General features: G+C 38.2%; 1 protein-coding gene across 1 annotated transcript in view; it reads left to right on the forward strand.

The window, feature by feature from the left end:
- Nucleotides 1-2477: 2477 nt before the first annotated feature.
- LOC145994927 (uncharacterized) overlaps nt 2478-25499 on the forward strand; it is a 108690-nt gene continuing 85668 nt past the window's right edge. The window contains exons 1-5 of the mRNA XM_083131424.1: nt 2478-2497; nt 10433-10699; nt 17115-17243; nt 17831-17969; nt 23414-23882. Coding sequence (XP_082987550.1) covers nt 10440-10699; nt 17115-17243; nt 17831-17969; nt 23414-23882 — 997 coding nt within the window. The 5' untranslated portion in view covers nt 2478-2497; nt 10433-10439. The remainder of the gene's footprint in view (nt 2498-10432; nt 10700-17114; nt 17244-17830; nt 17970-23413; nt 23883-25499) is intronic.

The following is a 25499-nucleotide window of genomic DNA, read 5'->3' on the forward strand; positions in this document are numbered from 1 at the left end:
TCTGTCGTCTTGTCACTCGTGTGGCTTGGGGACGGTATTGCCACCCTCGCGATAAGAAAATGTGCTAAAAATGTATTATTAATAATAATTTATTATTTTCGGATAACTGTACTTTTTGTACACTGAACTTCCGTTACTTATTATTCAAGTTATGTCATATCGTTAATTTTTTCCCCATATAGTTATTTACGTACAATAGCTCAACAAACAAAATGCTTTTTTTCACAGAACTTAAATCGTTTGAGAAAATTCGACGACTAAGAACAACGGCTTGCTTGTCTTATTTGTGACCCTTAGGCCCTTACCCCCAACTTTCTACCGATTTCCAGCCAGTGGCGGATCCAGAATTTGCAGTTGGGAGTGGTGAATTTCGGTCGGGTAAATTGAGCCAATAGATATAAGAAGTAGATTGAATAAACAAAGCACAAGGGATCCTTGGTTCGATCCCCTTTTGAGACACATAGCACAGTGGTTCTGGTCCAAATTTAAAGTATAGATCCCATTCCGATTAACATGAGCATAAAGTGGACTTGAATGAAACTTTAAACTTCTGATAAATGACAGTACCAGTAGCGGCGATTAGGAACGGCGTGGGGGAAGTCGCCCCCCCCCCACTTTTCACCACTTTTGCCCCAGAACTATGTTAAACCTTATCTACCAATGGAAAGTAAACTGTCCTTGCCCTTGTATTAAGGTAATAACAAAATATTCCTGTGAGGATAATAAGATCTGTTTTTGAGCACCACTTACTTGTTCGTGAGCACCACTTACAACAAAGTATTGTCAACGAGGAAAAGTGAGATATGCGTATTTTGTGGTCTTGTTTATTTCTGTTCTATTTTAGAATTCAGTGTTCTCGCTCAGCCGAAGGATTAGCCGCATCAGTGGCCTAGAGCGTTGACTGGCAGACTTAATTTTAAGTTCTCATGTTCGAGTCCTGGTGTGGGCATGGGTGTTTTTAAGAAAATCGACTTTCCAATTTTATCTGTTTGCTTGTTCAGCAAGGGCAACTACTCAAACCCCCTTCCCCACCTTAGCTACAACGTACATTCTTTTACGAAGATAAAAACTCAGAGCCGTATACACATGGTCACGTACGTACAGCAATTATGGACATGAATGAATTACTTAGGTTCATCATTAAATATTTGACATTTTATATCTAATATTCAGTCGGTAAATGTTATGTTGGTATTTTATCAGCATCTATTGGTTACACTCAGTGGCGGCGATTGGGTTCTAAAACCGGGGGTGGGGGCAAGGTGGCAAAACTGGGGGGAAGACAGCAGTGGCGGCTCGTGGTGAACCAAAGTGGAGGGGCGATAGCTCACAGCCTTGCTCTATTGATTTGCTTTATTTCACTTCGCCTTTTGTTTCAAGGCGTGTTTCTCGAGAACCAAGACAAATATCGCCGAGATATTTTGCACATCTCATGTTTGTGTCATTATCTGTAAAATGAATGAATTTAAAACGTTTTTCATGTCAAATTGGAAATGTCCATTGTGAAAATTGCAACCGTGCGTCGTTCCGAAAGTCGTACGAGTTTAACGCGTTAAACGAGTTATGAGAACTGCCCGTTCCATAAGTGCATCCGTGCGTTTCGTGAGGTTCATTATGCTGTCCCAAAAGTCGCATTCCGTGGGTCTCGTGCAAGAACGAGATTCACCAAACGCAAGGGCCAGGAGGCTGGTTTGTTCAGTGAGAATCGTCTGCTGCCTGCAGACACCGCGGGTGCATGATGGCTTCAAACTGCACTAGTTCGGGAATTGTATTATAATTTTAACAGAGAGCGATATGAAGCAACATGCACAAGATGAGTGTGCCTCAACTGTTCTTACCATGTGATTAAAATGAGTAATGGATAATAAACCTTTTCCTGCTCCCACAAAAATAGACAATAATTAGGCTGGAGAGTTCAATGAACTAACCGATCTCTAACTACGCACTGGTAAACCGATTAAAATGAGTAACAGTATCCGCAGCAGAGTTTATTTCTGTCAGAAGGAAATGGCTTCCGCTGGACCCCATGCGGAATTTTTTTATAAACAAAACGCTGCGCCTGCGCTTTCGTCTAGAGCGTCCCATAAGTCTGTAAAATAACTGATTTCACCAGGTTCACGAGCCCAGTTACTTTCGTTGGTTTCGTTATGACTTTCGGAACGCATCCATGTTTCCTTTGGTTAAAGATGGCCGTCCTTGACGCCATTTCTGTCCCTCACACCCCTACAGGTCGAAGAAGAAGAAGACGAAAATGAGTGCAAATTGGGGATATGATCTGTTTTGTTGATTCTGTGCATTCAGTGGATTCGATTTAGATTTTGGTACATGTAACCGTGGTGTGTCTCTGGTAAATACTCAGGTATCTTTATAAAAATGAATTAAATCGATTTTTTTTTTCAATTTATACATTTCGATGTTGCATTCAACATAACATTTGTTTGAGGGCCGGAAACCACAAATAAACGAGATACAAATTTGATCCCAAAGTTTGGACCCCGTAAGTAAGGAGTATCATGTATCAGCTACTTCAACACTTTTTTATTTGTAAAAAACAGCAATATGCATTCTCAAAAAGCAAAATAATAATAATAAACACGTGGAGGTCAGCAAAGCTGATACTTCTAACCTAACAACAACGTAACAATACTATCAGCATCTAACAAAACATGCCTAACCTTACTAAAACGTCAAAAATGGTAACAGTCAAAAATTACACTCGGTCCCAAATTCAACACGCCAAGCCTAACAATATAAGGTAAAATTTTCGTATCCCCAAAACGTATTTCTTCAATTTTACAGGAGAAAGTACTTACCGAAATGGGTTTATTTATACTTTAGGAAGGTCTTGGAAGTTTGTTTTCACCTCGTTGAAATTTTTTTGCCGGTAAATCATGTAATTTTAGACATTAATGTCACTCCAATGCATGAAAACTGTTCCCTTGATGTCCGTCTACTACGTGAACCAAATATTTGCGAGCGTTTCATGACGTAACAACCGGTCAGTGTTTCCAAATACGCGGTTTTGTAACTGTGTAACAGTTCTAGAACGTAAATAAACGTGAGTTACTGTTCATCATTTCTGATTACGAACTTGCGACAACATGACGTGCACAGGATCAGTGGCGTGCTCAATGTGAGGTTGATGGGGGCTATAACCCCCCCTTTCGCCCAGTATCTCTAAGGCTATTTATGAATGGTTCGTGGGCTATTTATGTATGGTTCGTGGGGCTATCCGTGAATGGTTCGTGGGGCTATCCATGAATGGTTCGTGGGGCTATCCGTGAATGGTTTGTGGGGCTATTTATGAATGGTTCGTGGGGCTATCCGTGAATGGTTCGTGGGGCTATCCGTGAATGGTTCGTGGGGCTATCCGAGAATGGTGTGTGGGGCTACGAATATTTTTTTCTAAACCAATTTTTAACTATTGAAACCTTTGCGTGGCCCTACTAACCTATCCACGTGCCAATGGTTCGTGGGGCTAGCGCCAATGGTTCGTGGGGCTATATTTTTAACTATTGAAACCTTTGCGTGGCCCTACTAACCTATCCACGCGCCAATGGTTCGTGGGGCTAGCGCCAATGGTTTGTGGGGCTAGCGCCAATGGTTCGTGGGGCTATCTTTTTCACTATTGAAACCTTTGCGTGGCCCTACTAACCTATCCACGTGCCAATGGTTTGTGGGGCTAGCGCCAATGGTTCGTGGGGCTATCTTTTTCACTATTGAAACCTTTGCGTGGCCCTACTAACCTATCCACGCGCCAGTGGTTTGTGGGGCTAGCGCCAATGGTTCGTGGGGCTAGCGCCAATGGTTCGTGGGGCTAGCGCCAATGGTTCGTGGGGCTATATTTTTAACTATTGAAACCTTTGCGTGGCCCTACTAACCTATCCACGTGCCAATGGTTCGTGGGGCTAGCGCCAATGGTTCGACCTATCTACGCGCCAATGGTTCGTGAGGCTAGCGCCAATGGTTCGTGGGGCTATCTTTTTCACTATTGAAACCTTTGCGTGGCCCTACTAACCTATCCACGCGCCAATGGTTTCAGTTGCTTTGTTTTATTTCAATCACTTATCGCACAACACTCTTGCTACCTTGCGTTCTGACGTCAGCAGACTGAAGTTTATTTTTAGGCTAAAGGCCTATGTTGTTATCCATATCATTAAAATTTCAGTAACCACCAAACGTCTCTAATTCCCTTATTTTCGTATTTTCCACATTCATACTTACGTATTCTCCATACTAGTACCTAGATATTTTTCTATGAAGAAGGTCGCAACACTGCATAACCACTGATCATGGACTACGCTAGTCAAGATTTCTCCGCCATATTGCGTGTAACGCAAGCAAAAGCGAAGAAAATAAAAATACTCCATATTTCGAAAATTGAGATTATTTGCCTGCAAAAAACGAAACGCGAAATAGAAGAATCCTTACGAATGCAGAATATGTAAGTATCAATGTGAAAAATACGAAAATAAGGGAATTAGAGACGTTTGGTGGTTACCGAAATTTTAATCAATATAAAATTATGGTAACACTTTACTATACCGGAGACGGATTTCTTCAAATGTATAGGAGAAAGTACTTACGCAAATCATTTTCTGTAGCGTTGTTGATGTTCGGGAATGTAGTTTTGATCCATTTTAATGGGAATGCATGTGGTTTTCTACGAAAATCTATTTCAGACGCGCTATTGCTGCTGCCGCCATTTGCTTTTTGCACGAGAGCACAATTCGCTCTCGTATATGCTAAATTGAACAAAAGGAGTGCTAATGGAACCTAACCTAACAAGACTAACCTAACCTAGTAGGCATACCTCGTCCCCGTGATGGTTCGTGGGGCTATCGTGAATTTTTGTGCTAACGACAATGGTTTTTGGGGCTACCCGTGGATGGTTTGTGGGAAATAAGGAACAACAGTAAGTACTCGTTAATGTAAGACATAGACATTATTTTCGTTAGAAATTCATTATTTCATCTAAAGAAATGTTCCGCAATGCAGGTTAGCAATGTAAAAAAATGCGAAATAAATCATTGATAGGTGTCTCCGGTATAGTAAAGTAGTACCCAATTACCATACCATTTTTTTTTATTGCAGCTTAAAGTATATTCTGAAATACTGAAATAAAAGTAGTGGATTTAAGGGTACTAGTTCGGTATATTGGAAAAACATTAAAATGGGATATTTTGTGTTTCCCATGGGGTAATTGTCTGTTATATAGGAGACACATTTCTATCGAATATTTTCAGTTATATCGGAGACACATTTTAGGTAAATGTCTGTTATATCGGAGACACATTAAAATCGGATATTTTGTGTTTTGGGTGGTTTGTACTTACCAATTATGTATTGCGGAACATGCATTATGCATTTTACATGAAAATAACCTTGATTTTTCACATTACGAGTAATTCTTTTGGTTCCTTTCTTCCGTTGCGAAACATACAATATGGTGCGCACAGCTGTGGATCATCCCGCGTCGTGCTTGTGTTTTGTCGATTTGGAGTGGGTATGCAGTGTTTCAACCTTCTTAACCGAAAAATACCTACTTTCGTGTTCATTATGTCATCACAGACCATTGACGGATAGCCCCAAAAACCATTCGCGATAGCCCCACAAACCATTGACGGATAGCCCCAGAAACCATTCATGATAGCCTCACGGACCATTTCCGGCAAGGTTAGGTTAGGTAAGCACAGTTAAAAAAAAATTCTCATAAAAAAAGGCACGTTTGGAAACACTGGCGAGACCACGTCACTTTTGATGTTCGTGCCATTTGCAGGTACATAATGGAAACAACGGCATAATCTTGTCGCTTTGCACAAAATGCAAGGGTAAGGATTAGATAAGCCGGAAACATATTTCTTGAAATTTACTGGAGAAAAGACGAGAAATTACTATGGAATTTAGTTCTTGTGGACTTTCTGAAGTCGGGGAAATTGTTTTTTCGAATCGTGCAACTTATTTGGCCTGTAAGTAAGGTATTTTTCGTCATTCATGCATCTCCGTTGCACGACAGCTCGTGCCACCATTGCCGTCGACTACGTGAATCAAATGTTCCATGCGTTCGGTTATGTAACCCCCTGTCAGTGTAGCAACCACGCGGTAGTTTAACAGGATGACGGGTCAAGGTTGCGTTGTGAAAATGTTCCCGGATATTGAAGACCCACGAGATTTTTTAATTGAACATGGAATCGTGAAGGAAGAAATGGAACAATTTTTGATTAAAAACGTTTTGTGAATAGCTTGTGCGGCATTTATAGGTTCATAGCATGCAATACATTTAAGTGTAGTGAAAGTTAATTTTTTTTTTGTTTAAATATATTTTTCTAAATTTTTCTAACCTAACTGAACCTAACCTAAATATATTTTTCTAAATTTTTCTAACCTAACTGAACCTAACCTAACCTTCCATGAATGGTTTGTTGAACAATTTTCGATTCAAAACGTTTTGTGAATAGCTTGTGCGGCATTTATAGGTTCATAGGTTTGGAAACACTGCACATCAGCTAACGATATTGCATATCAGCTGACAACAGACAACTTGAGTCAAGATTTGGCCGCCAAATTAGCAACGACAAATAAATAATTATAATGTTAAAAATAACGCTTTTTTTCATTAAAAAAAAGTGATCCCAACTTGAAAAATGTTGCGCTATGCATATGAGGTAAGTAGAAATAATTTTTATTTGAAAATAAACGAGTTAAATGTGTCTCCATCATATCTAACTGGTACCAATGCAAGTTTATTATATCAAAAGTGCTTATTTCTTGTTGTGCAGCATCTATGGAGAGAAAATACCTCCACGAACTTTCAAAATGCTACAGAAACTCATTTCCGTAAGTGGTTTCTTCTGTAAAAATGAAGAAATGTGTCTCCAATATAACAGACATTTATCTCAATTTTGTATTGCAGAACATAGTTCAAGGTGCCATTATCATTATGCTTTTTGCACGAAAACAAACCCAATTTTTTACATACAGAGTGTTTTTTTTATTCCTTTCTTTCTTTGCTTCCGTAACACACATTATGGCGGCCACATCTTGACTCACGTTATAGGTATGCAGTGTTTCCAACATTCTTCAACAAAAAATACCTACTATCGTGTTCGTCACCAGTGGAAATTGTACATTATGCACGGGCAGCTGACGGATAGCCCGGGTAGCTGATGGATAGCCCACGAACCAATTCTGATAAGGTTAGGTTAGTCAAGCATAGTAAAAAAAAGGGGGAAACACTGACAGGGGCTTACATCATCAAAGGTATGCAGCATGCAGTTCACGTAGAGAAAGCAATGGCAATTGTGAGTCAGTGAGATATTTCTCTTGAAAAATACATGATTTCTTCATTTTTACAGAAGAAACTACGGTATGATTTGACAATATGGGGAGTTCACTCGATTACTTTCAAATTCGAGATATTCACTAACTTTGGCCTCCTAATGATGAATCTGAAGTTGAAATTTGGCGCTGGCACATATAAATTGCGAAATTATGTGCAATTATTAACGGTATGATTGTCGATACACTATTATGATAGCCATATTTGATGATGTGAACAATTGAAGATCGGTATTCGTTACGCTGTCTACAGCGTTGCGACATTGTTAATTTGTTACTTGGATATCATTGATCGGTGTTGGAGATCATTGATTGTGGAAGAATGGAGGAGGGAAGGAGTGTAAAGATGGTTAATGTGGTGCAATTATTTACAGTGATGATGAGATATGGAGGGAGAAGAGCTTGTGGAATGCGGCTTCGAATAGAGGTAAGTTTGACAACGGTGCGGTTCTTAGAGTGTTGTGTCGAAAGTTATACCAGTTGCATGGAGCGTTCATTTGTATGTGAGAAAATGGCATGTTGCATAGTGTCAATTGTATGTTTGTTGAACGAATCATTGACGGTAAGGGTAGGTTACGTTAATTTTCAGTAACTGAAATATCTCCAATTTTTTTAAAATTCGGTATACTTACTACTTTTGGTATCGTAATCATGAATGTGGAGTTGAAATTTGGGTGTGGATTGTATGTTTGTTCAACGAATCATTGACGGTAAGGATAGGTTATGTTAATTTTCAATAACGGAAATATCTCCAATTTGTTCCAAATTCGGTATACTTACTAATTTTGGTCTTGTAATCATGAATGTGCAGTTGCAATTTGGCGCTCATTTGGGGGCAGGTGACTCCGGCCAATTTCTAACATGCCCTTAAAAAGGGACTATAGTGAAAGCTGGGTAGCCGGAGCATAGCGGAGGCAGGGCAACGGTAGCGGTAGGGGGCGGTAGGTCAATTACCCCAGGGCGGAGCCCGGAATCAGAGGGAAATTTGTACTAAAAAATTTAAAATGGCAATGTCTTAACTTTGAATGGCTATACATTCATAAATACTTCTTTCTGCGCTCCAGATTATTGTTCAGGGCCAATTATATATCATATATATATATCTTTTTTTAGGTATTTGAAACAGAAAATTTTTCAATAAATAATGAGTAATTGTGCCGATCGCAGACCACTTAATTTAATTTATTTTGCAAATTGTACGCATGAGCGCTAAATTTTAACTGCAGATTCGTGACTAGGAGGGCAAAATTAGTGAGTATGTCGAATTTGAAACATTGGAGAAACTCCCGGTATTGTAAAATCGCTCCGAAACTGCTTACGGAATTGAGTTTCACTAAGGTTTCTAACGTTTGTCGAGGTATTTTCTTTCATCGTGGAATCTTTTTGACCGGGAAATCATGTATTTCTCAAGAGAAATATCTCACCGATGCACAAGTGCCATTGCTTTCGCTACATGAACCGGATGCTGCATACGTTTGATGACATAACCTCCTGTCAGTGTTTCCAATCCCCCCCTTTTTTTTAACTATGCTTGCCTAACCAAACCTAACTTAACCTTATTGGAAATTGTTCGTGGGGCTATCCGTCAGCTACCCATTCATAATGTACAATTTGCACACGTGCCGAACACAATAGTAGGTATTTTGCGGTCAAGAATGTTGGAAACACTGCATACCTACAACGCTAGTCAACCTCTGCCCGCCATATTGTGTGTTACAGAAGCGAAAAAATGAATAACAAAAACTACTCTCTATGCGAAAAATTGCCACCTTGAACTATGTTCCGCAATACACAATTGGTAACTACGAACCATGGAAAACACAAAATATCCGATTTTAATGTGTCTCCGATATAACGAACTGTTAACAAGAAAATACCTCTACGAACGTTGGAAAGCTTGCAGGAACTCATTTCCGTAAGTAGTTTCTTCTGTAGAAATGTGTTTCTGATATACCGAACTGTTACCGATTTAAGTAAATATTTAAAACAAGTTTTACATAATGCACATGGGAATCATGTGATCAGAGTCTGACGAAGAAAAGGTAACCTACATGTCCAAAACTCACTGTCATTTTGGAACCTAATTCCTTCAACAGGTTTATATTTGTCACAAGTACACAGTATAATTATGATTTAGAAATGCCATGCATCTACATCAGTAAAATATGATATGACAGGTATGAATTTAATTCTAGTTTTTCTTGTATGTACGCATTGCTTGCATGATAGAATTATTTTCCTGTAGTTTACGGTTATTACAAGCATAAGAAAACAGTTTTTTCTTTGTGACGTTTCAGGAGAACACACGCTCCTTTCATCAGACATTTATTTTCATTTTGACCAAAGATACAGTTATAACAATGGTTAGTAATTTTTAAACAAAAAGAATCTGTTATATAATGGATGTTGTCAATGTTACATTGTTGTAATATAGCAACTTAACTGAAAAAAAAACCAGTCTATTTTTTTTTTTTTTTCCCTGAAACGTCACAAAGAAAAAACTGTTTTCTTATGCTTGTAATAACCGTAAACTACAGGAAAATAATGAATTTAATTCTGTTGTGTCATTTATAAATTAGCAATGTTCTTGTATTATTGTATAGATTAACGATTCAGTAACTTGAAATTAGCTGCTTTCCTTTATATTCCATGCTTACAACAAAGAGAACATTTTTGTGATTTTTATCCATGGTGTTTTTGTTGCGTTTACCCCAGCTTTCATGCCAAGACTGTTACTAAATGAAATGGGGCCTTTTACCCACGGTATCCCCTTGAGAATTATGTTGATTTTTTAAATCAACATTTGATGATTTACCTAATATAAAATTGGTTCCTGCATGTGGAAAACACAAATAACAGAGGTTTGATCCCAAAGTGTGGCCCCATAAGTAAGAACTTGCTGTCTTGGAGTACTTTCACCACTTTTATTAGTAAAAACCCTTCGTATGCACACTAAGGTAGTGATAGAACACATTGGAAATTGCTATCAGCTCCAAACCTAATCCTCCGAACCTAATGACATAAAATTATAGCTCCTGTTGTGGAATTGTTGAGTATTACCTGTTTATATTATTTTATATGTTCTTTCTTGTAGTGAAATCATGAAGAGGACAATGGATGGAACAGTTTTGGAGGAGGGAGTCCCTCTCTCACTGCCTTCTAGTCTCATCCAAATTAAGGGGAGTGATAATGCTTTCAGAGATGGCTCTGTTTCAGTTCTGGATAACCTGACTATACCAGAAAGCATGGTCAATGAAAACAATATCTGTGAAGTTGTATGGTCTTATGGTTCGAGTCCTGAAAGTTTCTGGGTCCAACGTTATGCAAGGATTTCATATCAAAATTTAGTTCATGTCTTACAGTAAGTACATTGGATGAATCATCACGAAATACAATGGATATTTTTTGTTGAAAAGCTTATATTTTAGCCTCCCTGATGGCATAGTGTTAATGTCATCAACTTGTAATCAAGGGGTTCCAGGTTCAATACCTGGTGGAGGCACATAGTGATTTGAATTCCACTTTAAACTGTAGGTCCAGTCCTCATTAACTTATCTGTGCGTAAAGCAGACTTAAAACAAAAACTCAAGCGTATGTATTTTAATATTATTGTGGAATTGAGTAAAGGAAGAGGGATAAGAGTGGACCTGGTGGCTTTTTAAACGTTGGCAGGGAAGGGGAAAGGCAGTAAATATTAGTGTATTAGATGAGGAAGTATTCATAAGATTTGGTAAGATAAGTAGTTGATGTAAAGAGTAAAAATTGAACAGGTCGTGTCTTATGAGGCATTACGTTTTTTAGGAGACATTGAAACTAAAGGAAACTGAAGGAAAATCAAAATGATGAATGACTTGAATTAAAAATATAGGGATTGAGAACTTAAAGAAACAAATTATAGTAAAAGTAAAAAAGTAGGAATTTCACCCTCGGACGTAGTGTGCACACAGACCTGTACCCAGGGGCGCCGACTTGTCAAAATTATTGGGGGTGCTCTGATCACTGAAATAAGTTAATGAATGACTCACTCTCTCCCTTTTTTAAGTTTTGGCCTCAGTGTTCGGAATCTCATAAAAACCCATGAATTCCTCAAAAATATCAAAATTTTTATTCACAGTTGGTATGCAGAATATATATTAATTGTCCACAGATGGATATGTCACAAGTTTCGTCAACGATAATAACAAAATATTCCTGACTTTTAATATCTGCTACCACAGAGCGCAAAACAGATCTCCTTAATATATCAATGATCTCGTTCTGAATGTCATGTGAGAGCCATTTGTAGCCTGAACGTCCCATCCACTCTCCTAGTTCATGCACATAGTCTTTTGAAACTCTTTTTAGTAAAAATTTTAACAATACTCATAATTATAGTAATAAGTCATGTGTTTTGCTGTCTCTGGTCATAGCCCCCCCCCCCCCCCCCCCCAAAGTTGATGGTTTAGCGGTATTTAAAGTTAAGTTCATGTGGCACAATTCAGAGTAAACTTTACAAGAGAATCAAATTAATACATTATTATTTGGGGGGGCTCTGCCCCCACATAGTTAACATTGGGTGGGCTCTTGCCCCCCCCCCCCTCCGAAGCCCCATGGAATCGGCGCCTATGCCTGTACCTAAATGCTACTGCTCACTTCGCAGTCAGCAGTAGCAGGAGAGCATACAATCTGAATTCAATCACTTCAGGATCACCTTGCAACACAACAGATGCAACATAAGAGGGATCTTGAATTTGAATTTTGAATTTATTACTCCATATAAACCATATACTCTGGTATATTTTCTACTTTTATATAATTTGGTAGGTTATTGAATGTTTTGATTGCTATATGTTCGAGTCCTTCTTGAACTAATGTTAGTCTGGTGAAGTATGGCTTTAGAAGCTGTTTATTTTGGGTGTTATATGTTGTGTATGTTCTATTCAGCTGGGTGGCGTAATATTTTTTCTCATGTACAGGGTCTTTCATTCCCCTTTGTGCGTCTGACGGTGGCACGCTTGGCAGCTGCCCGGACGCCAACTCCCATCAAATCGTGTGCGATATATCCGCTATGGAAGCCGCTAGCTTCGAAATGACTTCAAGTTCTCAGAATTATAGTTAAAATTACATTCAAAATAAGCACGTTAATTGTCACGGGGGATGTTGAAAATGTCCTCGTGCATCCACTTGTTTTTGGCATGTTTTTAGGAAATTTCACGTAGCTTTGGTAACAAGACACGCTAAAAGCATACTTAAGTTTCCTAACAGCTCGTGGCGCCAGAGTGCCAACTGAAACACATGGCTTTGAGCATAACTTGTGGATTTCTTTCTTAACCCCATTTCATTTCAGTAACTTCGCGATCTCAGTCCAGTCGTACTTTCAAAGTGGTTATGTGTTACAAGTGTTCTTGCGATTTTCTATTGTTTTATACAGTGTTTATTAAGCGTATAGTGTTCCAAGTGTTATTTGTGTTTTGCTATAGTTTTAATAATGGCACATACGCACACATTACAATAAAACGTAGGGCCTCCCCTATGGCACAGTGGTACCGTTGTCGCCTTGTAATCAAGGGGTCCCGGGTTCGATTCCTGGTGGAGGCGCATAGCGATTCAGATCCTACTTTGAGCTGTAGGTCCAGTCCCGATTAGCCTTACTGTACATAAAGTGGACTTAAAACACCAACTCAATCAATCAATACAACAAAACATTTTTATGTATGATTCGTATCTGATTACAAATTCTTGAAGGGATGTTTGTAGACTATTTTCAACAGAATTCCCAAGTGTGCCTGTTCCACACAGAAATACCGTGCGAAACCTTGTGAAGAAATTGAGAACGAGAGTCTGTTAAATTTCTGTAAATGAATTATGGGGAATGTTAGTGGTGGGGTAATTGATCCATGTTTAATATTCTTCTCTAAATAAGCAAAGTTCCATTTACAGGGAACAATGGAACCTTACTTCCATTGTTGAAATCATTTTGAATAAGGATATCTAGCCTTTTTTCTAAATTTTATTTTATTTGAAAAAACAACAAGAAAACCTATTATATTATCACATTTTGATAAAAAAATTGTGACTTTATCTCTCCTTTCCCAGCAAGAATGAGACCTATCGTCCATTGTTGAACTCGTTTTGAAAAAAGGATATCTAGTCTTTTTTAAATTTAATTTTCTTTGAAAGAAACTCTCTAACCTGCAATATTTTTATCACTTTTTGATCACACACTGTGACTTTTATCTCTCCTTTCCCAGCAACAATGGCACCTTTCGTTCATTATTGAACTCGTTATGAAAATGTATATCTAGCCTTTTCCAAATTTAATTTTTTTTTAAAATACTTTCGTCACATTTTGATCACAAGAAGTGTCTTCCTTCATCTGTCCTTTTCCATCAACAATGAGAGAGAGCTTTTGTTCCATTGTTGTACTTTCTAAGTTTCAGATTTGCAGCCTTGTTTAAATTTAACTTTCTTTAAGAACCTTGCATTTCTGCAATGTTTCTCACACTCACATTTTATCACATGTTGTGCCATTTTCCAGTTTCTCACCAAATTTAGTGAAATCAACCAATTCAGTGTGCATGGCTACATGCGGGTAAGTGTTTCGTGCTCATCTCTTGACTCGAACCCGCGACATCTCAATCTCTAAACTAACGTAGCTTCTTCTCCCGTTCCTCTTTTCTCACCCTGACTTATCGGTTAGCGTTAGTAAAGTGTTTATCTATGGGGGAAATTGTAAAATAAAGTCTACACAACAAACCTTCACACATTAGAAGAACTGAAGGAGAATATCAGGAGAGAAACTAGCAATTTCAGAAGCTGAACCGTTGCGTGTTAATGGATATTTCCGAAAAACATGTCAAAAACTTGTGGATGCACGAGAACAACATTTCGAACATCCTCTGTGAAAAGTTATGTGCTTATTTTGATTGTATTTGTAACTGTAATTCTGAGAACTTGAAGTCATTTTAAACCTTTTCCATAGCGGAGATATCACACGCGATTTGACGGGAGTAGCCGTCTGGGTGGCCGCGAAGCGGGCCGCTGTCAGGTGCCCAAAGTGCAGAAATAAAGTATCTGCGATTAAGAAAAGTTTTCGTCATTTATAGACTGAAATAATTCTCACAAGTTTAATTACTATTTTCAAAATGTTACATAATTTTTATATGAGACTTTTCAGTGTCCTATATTATTTACACCATCCATGGTCATCACTATTACAAATATAAGGGAGGTTAAATAAGGGCTTGTAAACAGGATGAGGATTGAGAGGCACTAAAAACTCGCAAAATAAGCAGGCAAATAAGAACAGAATAGAAAATAGGTACTAATCGTTCTGCACATCGCCCTGCAATGCCAGCGGTCCCATGTTCAATTCCTTTGCTGGGCATAGATGTTTGTTAGCCAAAAGTGTCACAGAAAGCGAAGTAAAATAAATGAAATAAAATCAAACTAAATGTGATGAACATGTTTCATCATTTTCATGGATTAGGCACTGAAGAAGCGTTTATCTTCGAAAGAAGCACTTGTGACTAAAACGGTCACAAAAGAATACTATACCTGTGAAACACTCCAAAAAAACCTATACCACTCACTCAGGCACATAGTGGTTCTGGTAATTTACAATGCATTGTAGAGAACAATGATATATTGCGAGCGAAGCGGAACGACCAAGAAAATTTTTGGATCCAATTTTTTTGCAGGCTGTAATCAATATTGATTTAATAAGGTGCAAATAATTCCATGCAGCACCAATGCATTCTCTCCTTTACAACTTTTGTGCATCCCCGATGGTGTAGTGGTAACATCGTCGCCTTGTGATGAACGGGTTCCATACCCGGTGGAGGCACAGTGGTTCGGATCCAACTTTAAACTGTAGGTCTAGTCCCGATTAGCCTTACTGTGCATAAAGTGGACTTGAAACACCAACTCGATCAATCAATCAATGAATACCACTCGGAAATGTCACGAGACGGTTTTTAAACATAAATGCCTACATTATCTTACCAAGGAACAAGAAAAGGCATTTTATGGCAAATCGTTAGCCTATTATTGCATACAATTTAAAACAAATCTCCTGGATCAGCCCACAAATTTCCTAAAACCGTGCCAAAAATGAGTGGATGCACGAGGACATTACCAACATCCCCCGTGACAATTAACGTGCTTATTTTGAATGTAATTGTAACTATAATTCTGAGAATTTGAAGTCATTTCGAAGGTAGTGGTTTCCATAGCGGAGATATCGCTCGCGATTTGACGGGAGTTGACATTCGGGCATCACGTGCACAAAGGGGAAAGAAAGACCCTGTATAATGCCATTTCATACATGTACAATGAAGGAAGGGGTATTAAATTTTGTATTTCTTTAACAACTACACAATTCCCTAGTCTTGATTTGTGCTAAAATCATAATTGCTTAAGAGCTGACTTGTCACAACCCAGTCAATTTTCAGATGAAATTGTGGGATAGAATGAATTATTGAATTCTATTTATTTAAGGGCATGCGCAACAGTCTCCATGCTGCACTTCCCAAACTCTTCCCCCCATGGCAGTGTTGCTAACTTAGCTCTCTTGGAGCCAGATCTGGCTCTTTCGTGCACTCGTTTGGCTGTGAACTGGGGTGCCTGTCCCCGTACCCCACTATGATGCCATCACTGTTTCCGGCTCACATAGACCAACTTTTGACATGATTATACATTTTGCACGTGACGAGATATTGTTATATTGGCTGCATCACCCCACCCCCTCTTATATCTCCAGCTGCTTTTTTTTTATAGTGCCGTGTTGACGTGAAATTGGCATAATATTGTTATCATGGAATCCTTTATTTTCGATTTCATACGACCATGAGATGGGCGATGCCAGAGATCTAGATGGTGAAAACTAAGAATAAATTGTCATCAATTTAGAGTTAACGGTAATAGCAGTGCCCGACCCCTTTGACAACTACCATTACTCTAGGAAGCATTTCGTAAATCTAGCTCCTTGAAAGTCAGTTTTAACTCCATTTAAGATGAAATTTAGCTCTTTTATGCACATCTAGTTTGACAGAACTGCCAGGAGGCAAGGAGAAATGCATTGGGCTTATGGGAGTATTATTTTATTTGTTCTCTTGGGAATATCAAATTTCCGATGGAATAGAAAAAGATATGAACGGGAAGAGGGCAGTTTGAAGAAGTAATTGCCAAGTGGAAAGTCAAAACTTCCATTTGATTAGGCGTAACTTGATGTTGAAGTTGATTCCCCATAAGGAATACATGGGATTCCGAAAATTCTTATTCATCATATTTTTCAAACATCATGTCCAGCTTAATAATCAACACAAAAAAATGCTTCCACTTGCAACATGGAGAGAAATTCATACTCTTGATACACCCAGGTTTTTTCTTTAGTAGCAGTGCCCATTCGGGCGAATGAAATAAATGCACAATTGGTTTAAGAAGGCTAGAGAGTTAGTTAGTTAGTTGGTGCGTAACTGTACCTCCTCCCCTAAATTGAAATATGTACCATAAAATTATTGCCTAATCCTCATAGTCTTGGTTCAATTATAAATGACTTATTCATGGCCCTAGTTTTTGATATTGTTGAATATTTTATCATTATTTTCATGTGTTAAATTTTCATATTTATCCATTCCTGCTTTTTTGTTATTACATGTAGGAAAAAACTGATTTCTGATTAGTTGTGACATCTGTATTATAGTATAAAAGAAAATCTTTCTGCTTTGTGTAGCAAATCTTTAGATGCTTCTCAATAAGTTTACATTTACATTTTTTTGTTTATTATTATTTTGCAGGCTGAAGCTGAAACAAAAGGAACTAAGGCAACTCACAAGAATCCCCAAAATTGGCCAGTTTGTGGTTGGCCTAGATGAAGGTGTTCCTTTTCGAGGGAAGGTGTTGGATTTGCATTGCAACTACTCAAAGTAAGTTCAACTGTTTCTTTGGTATTCAGCATCGTCAGAAGATGTTTTCATATCGTGATAGAAAGCCGTGGATTCAACATCTCTGAAATACATTGATGTTACATAGGACTGAGCTGGTATCAACACTAGTGTACTAGTATTGATACTAAAAAGTGTTGGTTACATAAGCTAATACTTTTCTGGAGTTCACAAAAAATGCTGATTTGTGGTTGTTCTACATTTTTTTCTTTTTTACTGACACGATACACCTTGAAAAGCATTTCGAGTTGGATGGTGGCATTAGTCAAAGTTAATGTGCATATGTTTTATGTGTCTTGAACATTTACCATTTCTCAAACCATAAGCTTAGGTATGACGAGAAGTTCTAGTAATTGTGAATAAGAATAACCAAGCAGCTTGTCCATGATAAATTACAGTGCATAATTATGAATCATTTTAAGGTAATTGGTAATTGTAAATTGCTTAAATATGTCAGTATTGGCAGGGACATGTAAGAGTATTCATTATGCTGCAAAAAAAAAATGTTGAGAGATATTTAATAATGTAACATGAATTTATATTAATGTACATGTTTCATCTTGTTGCAGCTCTCTTTTCGATACTGAGCTTGATCTACTGAATATTGATGTGGGATGTTGTGTACAAGTACCAGCATATTCAACATACCATGTAGACCTAGAAGTTGCTGCCATTCCTGCACAGGCTTTTCATTGTAGTCTGCCATATGTAAGTATTTTTTTCTCTTTATTCCTTCTTAATGTAAATGTGATATACAAATATACAGGGTGTACATGAATAAATATCAGAGTTTTTTGTATGGTTATGTAAGTAAGTAACCCCAGCTGGTTGTCTCTTACGTATAATGAAAGAGCAACTGTGAAAGTTTTGATTCTACATTCCCAAATTTGTTTCCTAACTCTGCGACATGACACTGCTAGTCGTAAAAATGGCAGCGACTCCTGAGCAGAAGGCTTTTTTTTTATTATTTATTGTATCTTGCAATTCACGAGGTGTTACTCAGTAATTACAGTCCAATGAGCCTATCGATGAAGATTTGGATGTCGTGCCCCATCTGACAATATTCGTAGAACAATTCTAGGTGACTGGGTGTGTCAGATGAGAACGTGGAACACGTGTTATATACCATAACATGCATTATTACGCATGGTGAACTGGCAGCTATGGCCAATGTAATAGTCTGTGCATAGCAACTATAATGCACCTAGTTTATAAATCTTTATGTATGATTTTATGTATTAAGATATAAATCCACCTTGTTATCAGTTTGAATATACTTATTTATGAAGTTCCACTCTTGACATGTGTATTAATGTTTATGTCAGGAAGATTAAGACATAACAATGCATCCGAGCTTTCGTACTGAGTCCTAGGAAATCTATACAGCGGGCAAGTTGAGAACTAACAATGCCGACCATGACGATGTTAAGAAAACTACTCCGACCGAGACCATACCACCTGCAGCTGTTACAGGCCCTAAAACCTGCTGATCATGTGGCCCGTACCAATGCTGGATGAGGAGGATGAAGACTTTTTTAATCGTGTGATTTTCAGTGATGAATCCATAAAATGTGTTACCGAAACTCGTTGAATTACTCCTCCATCTCAGGTATGATTCATTACTGTATTGTATAGTATCACAGAGAAAATACACGTGCTTAAAATTCTAATATTAATTTGTGTACACCTTATATTGTTGCATAGGATAGAGCTGATACCAATACCAGCAGGAAGCAGTGATTTAAATTCAATCATTGATATTGGCCAAAACTTTCCTGGACTGAGGATATTTTTTAGAGCAGCGGTTCTTGAACTTTCCTAGACCACTGACCTCCTTTAGAGATCACTCGCCCTCGCGGACCCCCAAGAATTAACTCAAAGTTTAAAGCCCGGAATTTGCATCTTACATATTTATTTCTAGTGTATCATCACTTAAGAAAGGGAACATTAAATGAACGCACACATTTTATTTTATTTTTGCATTTTATTTTAATATTAATTGTAGAAATTACATTCAATTAATCAAAAGTATATAAAATACAATTTTTGTATTAATAATGAATACTAACAAGAGATGACACAACACTACTTGTTAATCTTATTTCGTGTGAGAGAGATGATGCTGGATTTCACTAACAAGTCGTGATATATCGGACTTAATGGTAGAAACCTGAATCTTAAGTTCTCATTCTACATTTTCCAAACTGTTTCTGTACTTGTTTCTAAGATAGATGAGAGCAGCGAATGATTTTTCACATAAGTAGGTTGTTTCGAAAGGCATTAATACTTCATGGCCTTCTGTGATAGTCCAGGAAAATCATCCTGTAAGTAAGTCCAAAAGTTTGCAAGTGTATTTTCTTTGAACTGCATTTTCAGAGCACCGTCTGTTGTTACCTCCATGAGTTGGTCTTCTTCTGCTTCTGTAAGCCCTTCTACTTCATGCACGGTAACTGAAAATGGATCCCTGGTCCAATTTTAGCTTGCATCAGACACAGGAAAATATTCTCTGAACGATTGCTGCAAGCGTTTCATGTTGTGCTCTGACAACTCTTCTTCCGTGGAACGAAGAAAATTTGACAAGTATGGTAAGGTCTCCTCATATTTTCCATTCTCTATATGCTGACGTCACAACTCAACTTTTTGATCATTGCTTCGATCTTATCTTCAACTAAAAAGATGGTTACTTTTTCTCCTTGAAGACTTCAGTTCAGATTATTTAAGTGGATGAAGATATCTGATAAGTATGCTAACTTGACTAACCAAGAAAAATTATTCAAACAATCGCTGAGATGAAATTGCTTATCCAAGATAAATATTCTTATTTCATCTCTGAATTTCCAGAATCAAGACAAAACTTTAGCTCGTGACAGCCAGCGAACTTCACACTGAAGCAAAAGTTGATGATATTCACTATCCATTTCTTTCCAGAGCTGCTCAAAAGGTCTTGAATTCAGTGACTTGCTTTTGATGAAATTGAAGATTTTCACTGATTAATTTAAGGTCTGTTGAAGCTCTTCTGGTATCTTCTTGGCCACTAGTGGATACCTGTGTAAGCAGCAATGGAACCGTGTTGCCGACGGGGCGATTTCTTTTATTCATGCTGCAAGTCCAGTAAGCCTTGCCGACATTGCTCGTGCTCCATCTGTGCTAACTCCAACTCATTTCAACCAGTCCATATTATGAAATCAGCTGTAGTGTGCGTCAAATAGGAGATGAAGAGTAAGTCCTCCTAAACACTTTTGAGATGTTCATACCAAACGCGAAGCAATCCGAGCCAAACAATCAAGTGTTCTCCTCACAAGCCCCATCCCAGGCAGTTCTCAGCCAAAACATGGGTGCTGTTGCTGTGAGCACTGGCGATGCTAAGACATGTCTACGTTTTCGGCTTATCTACTTAAATTTCTTTTACCTCAGTAAATAGACACTGTAAATTTGTATAATTTTCGTTCTCTCATAATCCATTCTTAGCATTAAATAGTAAATACTCTTGTCTTAGTATTTTTCCGAACCTTTGTGGAACACTGGGAGGGTTTCGCGGACCCCTGGGAGGGACCCGCTGTTGAAGAACCGCTGATTTAGAGTTTTCAAATTTCCAGAACCATGAATGTGCTATATCTTACTTAAAAATTCTCATCTGTAAAATATGCTGTGCATATATACAGGGTCCGGCAGAATGAATAGTAGGATATAAAAAGGACAGAACGTCGAAACAAATTGAATAATTTATTGAAACACACATTGAAAACAAAGAATAATAGATGCCATTACATACCACATATGCCATTTTACTTGGTTTTGAAGATAACGACAGATGGTCGCCATCACGTTCAGCACATTCTTCCAGGCGGCGAACGAAAGCTCGCATCACCCGCTCCAGCATGTCCAATGGGATCGCCTCCACAGCTGTACGTATCCTTGACTTTTCAGGTAGCCCACAAGAAGAAGTCAGAGGCAGCCAAATCGGGTGACCGTGATGGCCAATGAATGTCCCCAAATCGGGAAATCAATCAACGAAGAAAATGACACTGCAAGACAGTCGTGGACCGGCGGGCCATGTGGGCTGTTGCCCCGTCCTGTTGGAACCATATGTCGTTGTTCACCCTTGGAAAGAGGTAGTCATGTAACATTTGGACATAGCGATCGCTAGTAACTGTTACCGCACGTCCATGAAGATCCTCAAAAAAATATGGACCGATGATGCCAAATGATGCCACACCGCACCACACGATCACACGTTCACTGTGCAGGGGTTACTCATGCAGCCAACGAGGATTAAATGGCGCCCAGTATCTGTAATTCTGTTTATTGACACCCCTGTGCAGATCAAAATGAGCCTCATCCGATATCAGTATGTTGCTCGGCTGCTAAAAGTTCCGAGCAACGCAATGCAAAGGTTCGTCGGGCATGTTTATCTTGTTCGGTTAGTTTCTGTGCGACCTGCATTTTGTAGGGGTGGAAGTGGAGGTCTTCATGGATGATGCGCCGCAGGGAACGATCTGACATTCCTAGCGCCAAGGCATGTCTGGCAGCAGAACGCCGAAGACTTCGGATCAGTGCTTGACGGGCCTCCTCCACTCGCTCCTGGGTCAGTTGTGTCTTTGGTCGCACCGGGCTTTTCTTTTTTGCACACGATGCAGTAGTCCTGAATTGTTGTGCCCACCGTACAATCATCCTATGATCCTGTAGGTTCTGATGTCGGCCTACCTGGAAATGGCGACGAAAGAGTCGCTGCACGGTGATTGGAGACTCGTTATTTTTTAAATACGCCTCAACGGCGAATGCTCTATGTTCCGAACTCCACAAGGCCATACTTACAAATGGCAGTCCTTCTTCAATGCAGCGCGCACACACGTCGTTGCGCAGGCACAACAGCAACGCCGTACTACGTGACTCAAATCAGGCTATTCATTCCGCCGGACCCTGTATATGTGCTTATGGCTGTTTATTAGGTCATATAAGTTAGTATAGGTATCTGTCAACAAGTAGTCAGAAACTTCACAGGGTGAAAAAGTCAATTTTTTCAAATTCTTGGTCTTGGCATTGGTGTGTCGATTTGACCATTTTGAGGAGCCAAAGTGTTTGGGAAATTATGCAAAAGAAAAAAAGATTGATTTTGTTATTAAATGACTGTTAAAATAATATTTTTTACATGAACATTTACAGTAAAATGCAAGTTGATTGATATGAATGGTATAGTTCCAATGGGATACTTATGTACAGTAAAGCCATAATTTTATATTTTTGTAGACTCAGATGTAAAAAATACAAAACAGCATACTTTGAGGGGATGGATGAAACTCAAACGTTGGTAATAAATATGAGCACAGTTAATTTTTGGGAGATATGTATCAACAAGAGTTATCCATTTAGTCTATTAAATTGTTGATCATCTATGGGTTCTAGGTTCAATTCATAGTGGAGACATGTATTCAGAAGTCCAGATTCTGCTTTAAATTTTATGTCCAGACCTGATTTGCCTATCAGCACAAAGTGCACTAAAAGCACAATTTGCCAAGCTTTTAAGACATGAAATGACACCATGTTGCCCACCCATTGAAGTCTTAATTATTCTAATAATATTAGGAGACAAATATATATTCATATGATGCAGTTCAGTATTAGGCCCGTGGCGGAGTGGTTAGTACATTGCACTACAACACCAGGGGTTTCGGATTAAAATCTCAGCCTGAGCATGGATGTTTGTGAATGCCCATTCATCAATTTCATCATATCACTCATCCCCATCTTCGCAAATTAGCCAAAAGTGCCATAAAAAGCGAAGTAAAATGAAGCAAATCAATTTAAAAAAATGAAAATGGTGAATGGGGAACATCTGGTACATGATTGTTTCTCTTATATAAATGAATGGGTTAATGTTGGATTTAGGAGTTTTGCTGTATTGCAGGGCTTCCAACATAATTTATTCTTAGGCTTACCATACATTATAAAACTCCCTCCATGCATATTTAACATTTTGCCATTTTTCTTGCATGAATATTTAAGTCTTCCCCGATAGCATAGTGGTAACGTCATTGCCTTGTTATCAAGGGATCCCAGGTTTGATAAGCTGGTAGAGGCACACAGTTGTTTATTTTAGTTATAAATGTTACTTTCAGTATATTTCCTTCATGGTATTTTATCCTTTTTTGCAGGTATGTACACCCAGTGAAGATGGCTCGAACTCATACAACTGGCAATTCAGTGCAGAACAAATGTTCATTGACTTAGTTAGTGACAGTATCCTGATAGTGGATATTTTGTGTAAATCACCCAATCATCCATATACGACGCACCTCGTGGATGTGTTCTGTTGCAGCAGAGAGTGGGATAGTTCAGTTAACCTAAAAAAAGTTTTGTGCTCCAAGTTCACCCAGGACATCTTGAATGGGCATCAGGAGGAACGTCGTCCTCTTGAATTTGGAAATTCATCTGTGACCAAATCAGTGGTTGAAACTTTGTTATTGTCAGGGAAAGAAGTTGGTAGCAAACGTACACAGAAGTTGAAAGAGGACTCGATTTTCCCGGACTTTAATAGTGAGAAGATTCAGTTACTTAGTTATCAAGAGAAGTTGAAGATGAAGCCAATGCTATTTCCGCAGGATATCTTCCGATTTACAAAGGGTAATTTTTATTTATAGGGTCATTCCATGTGAAATCAACAAGGTCCTCAACCTTAAATTTTTTGATTTATTTGAAATTTGGCATTCTTGAAGGTCCAACTGAGAAGTACTTATGTTTTGCAGAGCCTGATTATTATTTGTGAGTTTTTAACAGTTTCCAGAGGTCTGGGGAATGGAGGGATGTGCACCTCACATGTTCTCCTTTTTAATTCTTTTTTATTTTGCCTATAATTATTGTCATCAATTCTTAATTTGCCCTGTACTCTATGGTATTGCGATTCCTGCAGTATTCAGGGCCAAGCATGTGGCATTCTCGGCTACCAATGAGGCTCGTACCAGTGTACAGCCTAAACGGTGCACGATACTTTGAAAATTCAAGCATTTTAGATTGAAACTCACCTATTTCCATCAACTTTCCCCTCTTTCCATTTTTTGCTATGTGCACTAATAATGGAGTTACCTATGGGACCGGACTTTTGAATCATCATAGCATAAAATATATCATAACTCCGGATCCCATTGGTGTCCCATTTTCAAATTTTGTACAGTTTTGAGTAATAGTGTATGTATGACATATATTTTTTGAAAAAAATTAAAATACCCGTTTTTGAGAAAATGGCTACCAAAGTTGTCTTTACATCACCTTCCAATTGTTTTTTTTTTTTACACTGACAGGGATATACAATATCTCATGTGAAAGAGTCCTTTAAGGCCTTTCCAACGCCGCCTGAATCACTTCTCTAGGTGCTCTGGTTGCCGAAATATTGCAAATTAAAGTTAACAAGATGTTGGAAAAAATTGTCAAAATTGCATAGTTTGCAACACTGTAATGTTGAAAATACTATAGATATGGATTTGCAACTTTGCATATTTTCCTACCTCAAGTGGCCCTTTCAGTATGCCAAATTTCAAATGAATCAAAATATGTGAGGTTGAAAAGTGCCTCTTCACTTGTTGGTTTCACATGGAATGCCCCTGTATTTTCTCCTATTGCAAAAATAATGATGTTTAGTAACGTTATTATAGTGGTGTATTCTGAAAATTTGACCTGGTTTACAGCAACAGTGCCTATTGTATATTTATATTATATATTAATTAGGGCTGAGTCGATACCACATTGAACCGATACCAATACTCTCACCGATTCCCACCGATACCAATACTTGAAAATTGCAATAATTAAAAATTTGTTCAAAATATTGATCAATATTGGTATATAAATATTCTTCTGCAATTGCATGCATCAAATTACCAAGAAACTTGCTTTAGAATATTCAAGAATTACATCAGAATATGAAAATAGATGTTATGCAATTACAAATTATAGTTTTTCGTGCAAAATAAAAAGAAGTTAGAATTGTACATAATTTCCAGGATAATTACACTCCGCAAAAGTGTCGCGAGGCATCTTTGCGGAACCCGTAAGAGACCGATATGCAATATACTGGTATCGGCCGATACACTGTCATCGGCTGGTATTGGCTCAGCCCTAATATTAATTGGATGTAATAGAAATAAAACACCAATGCAAGTGAAACAAAAACAGAAGTCAGACAAATTTTCTGGAAATTTATTTATGTATGAAAACCTTCCGTAAACCAGCTAACATGGGAGAGTA

The sequence above is a fragment of the Lepisma saccharinum genome, chromosome 11, assembly GCF_977018435.1.
Source record: "Lepisma saccharinum chromosome 11, izLepSacc3.1, whole genome shotgun sequence".
NCBI lineage: Eukaryota > Metazoa > Arthropoda > Insecta > Zygentoma > Lepismatidae > Lepisma > Lepisma saccharinum.